General features: G+C 38.3%; 1 protein-coding gene across 2 annotated transcripts in view; it reads left to right on the top strand.

The window, feature by feature from the left end:
• TMEM231 (transmembrane protein 231) overlaps nt 1-1,198 on the top strand; it is a 19,196-nt gene extending 17,998 nt beyond the window's left edge. For both annotated transcript variants that reach the window (XM_008577214.1, XM_008577215.1), the window contains exon 6: nt 1,064-1,198. In XM_008577214.1, coding sequence (XP_008575436.1) covers nt 1,064-1,185 — 122 coding nt within the window. In that variant the 3' untranslated portion in view covers nt 1,186-1,198. The remainder of the gene's footprint in view (nt 1-1,063) is intronic.
• Nucleotides 1,199-1,286: the final 88 nt, after the last annotated feature.

The raw sequence follows: 1,286 nt of genomic DNA on the forward strand, positions 1-1,286 counted from the left end.
GGCCGGCCCAGGTTTTCCTTTTTTTAAATATACATAAGCCTAATTGATCCCCATATGATGCCTGTAAAAGAAGCCAAGGCTTCTTTTACCTTCTTTTGTCCTTGGCTGCTAATGTGGGGTGAGTCACTAGTAGTTTCTATTTTTAATTAATGTCAAAACCAGTGAACGCTCAGTGATGGGAGGCAAACGGACTACTTAGGATTTGTCCTTTTTGTCCTGATCTTCAGACTCTTGACCATCCCCTGCCCCTCACTATTTTTATTTCTATTTGTTTCTCTTTTTATTAATTAGATACTACTAGTGACTCACCCCACATTAGCAGCCTCTTAGGAGAATGGAAGCACCCAGGGTTCTGAGTGGCAGGCAGGGTGTGTTCATTCCTTACAGAGCTCTCAGGCGCTCCCATGTGCTTCATCCAGCACATTGGCTGGTCAGTGGTCTGAGGTTTTCTCTAAGAGCATCTAAAGTGTTACTTGGCCACCAGATATCATGGATACTACACACAGGCATTTCACAAGTGGGAAGACTGCAATTCTGGTATTTCTTACAGATTTTATGTAATATACTAGCAGCATTATTGCAGTAATAAAATTTTAAAACAAAACTAGAAAACATTGGCCTACAAATCAACTTTTTAAAAATTTTCTTCACTTTTTATCCATATGTGGATTTTTTTTATACAGCTATTAAAATGTAGAAACACTTTGGAATCCAAATTATTTTCATTTTTTAAACCATGTAATGTAAATATTTCCTGACACTGCTATAAAGGTCTAATTGATATTACTTTTAGTGGCAGCTTAGTATTCCTTCAGTTAACCATTCAGTAATTGTTGAAGAACACACAGCCTGTTTCCACATTTCTAATGTATTTTAACATAAGTATCTTGACAAGTATTTTAGCAGTACGTTAAACTTTGCACATGCAATTTCTCTTTCTTTTTGAATTATTTCTTTGAGTTCTGAAGTGCAGAATATCCGCCAGAAGTTAAAGAGTATTTATAGCCCTCAATTGGCAGGGTCAAAGGGCCATCCTAATTAATGTTTAATGATTATATTGCAGTTACCACCATCTTGAATGACCCCAACCCCATCTGGCTGGTGGGCAGGGCTGCTGAAGCTCCATTTGTGATTAATGCTGTCATCCGATACCCTGTGGAAGTCATTTCATATCCTTTCTGTTAGAGAGCCAATGGTAGTTCAGTTTCCGAAAAGAAAAAAAGGATTCCTCAGTGGTCCCAAGTAGGAACAGATGTGGGAAGCCGTAGACTGGAAATTGCTACAGC

This window comes from Galeopterus variegatus, unplaced genomic scaffold (assembly GCF_000696425.1).
Source record: "Galeopterus variegatus unplaced genomic scaffold, G_variegatus-3.0.2 Scaffold1462, whole genome shotgun sequence".
In the NCBI taxonomy this organism is placed as follows: Eukaryota; Metazoa; Chordata; class Mammalia; order Dermoptera; family Cynocephalidae; genus Galeopterus; species Galeopterus variegatus.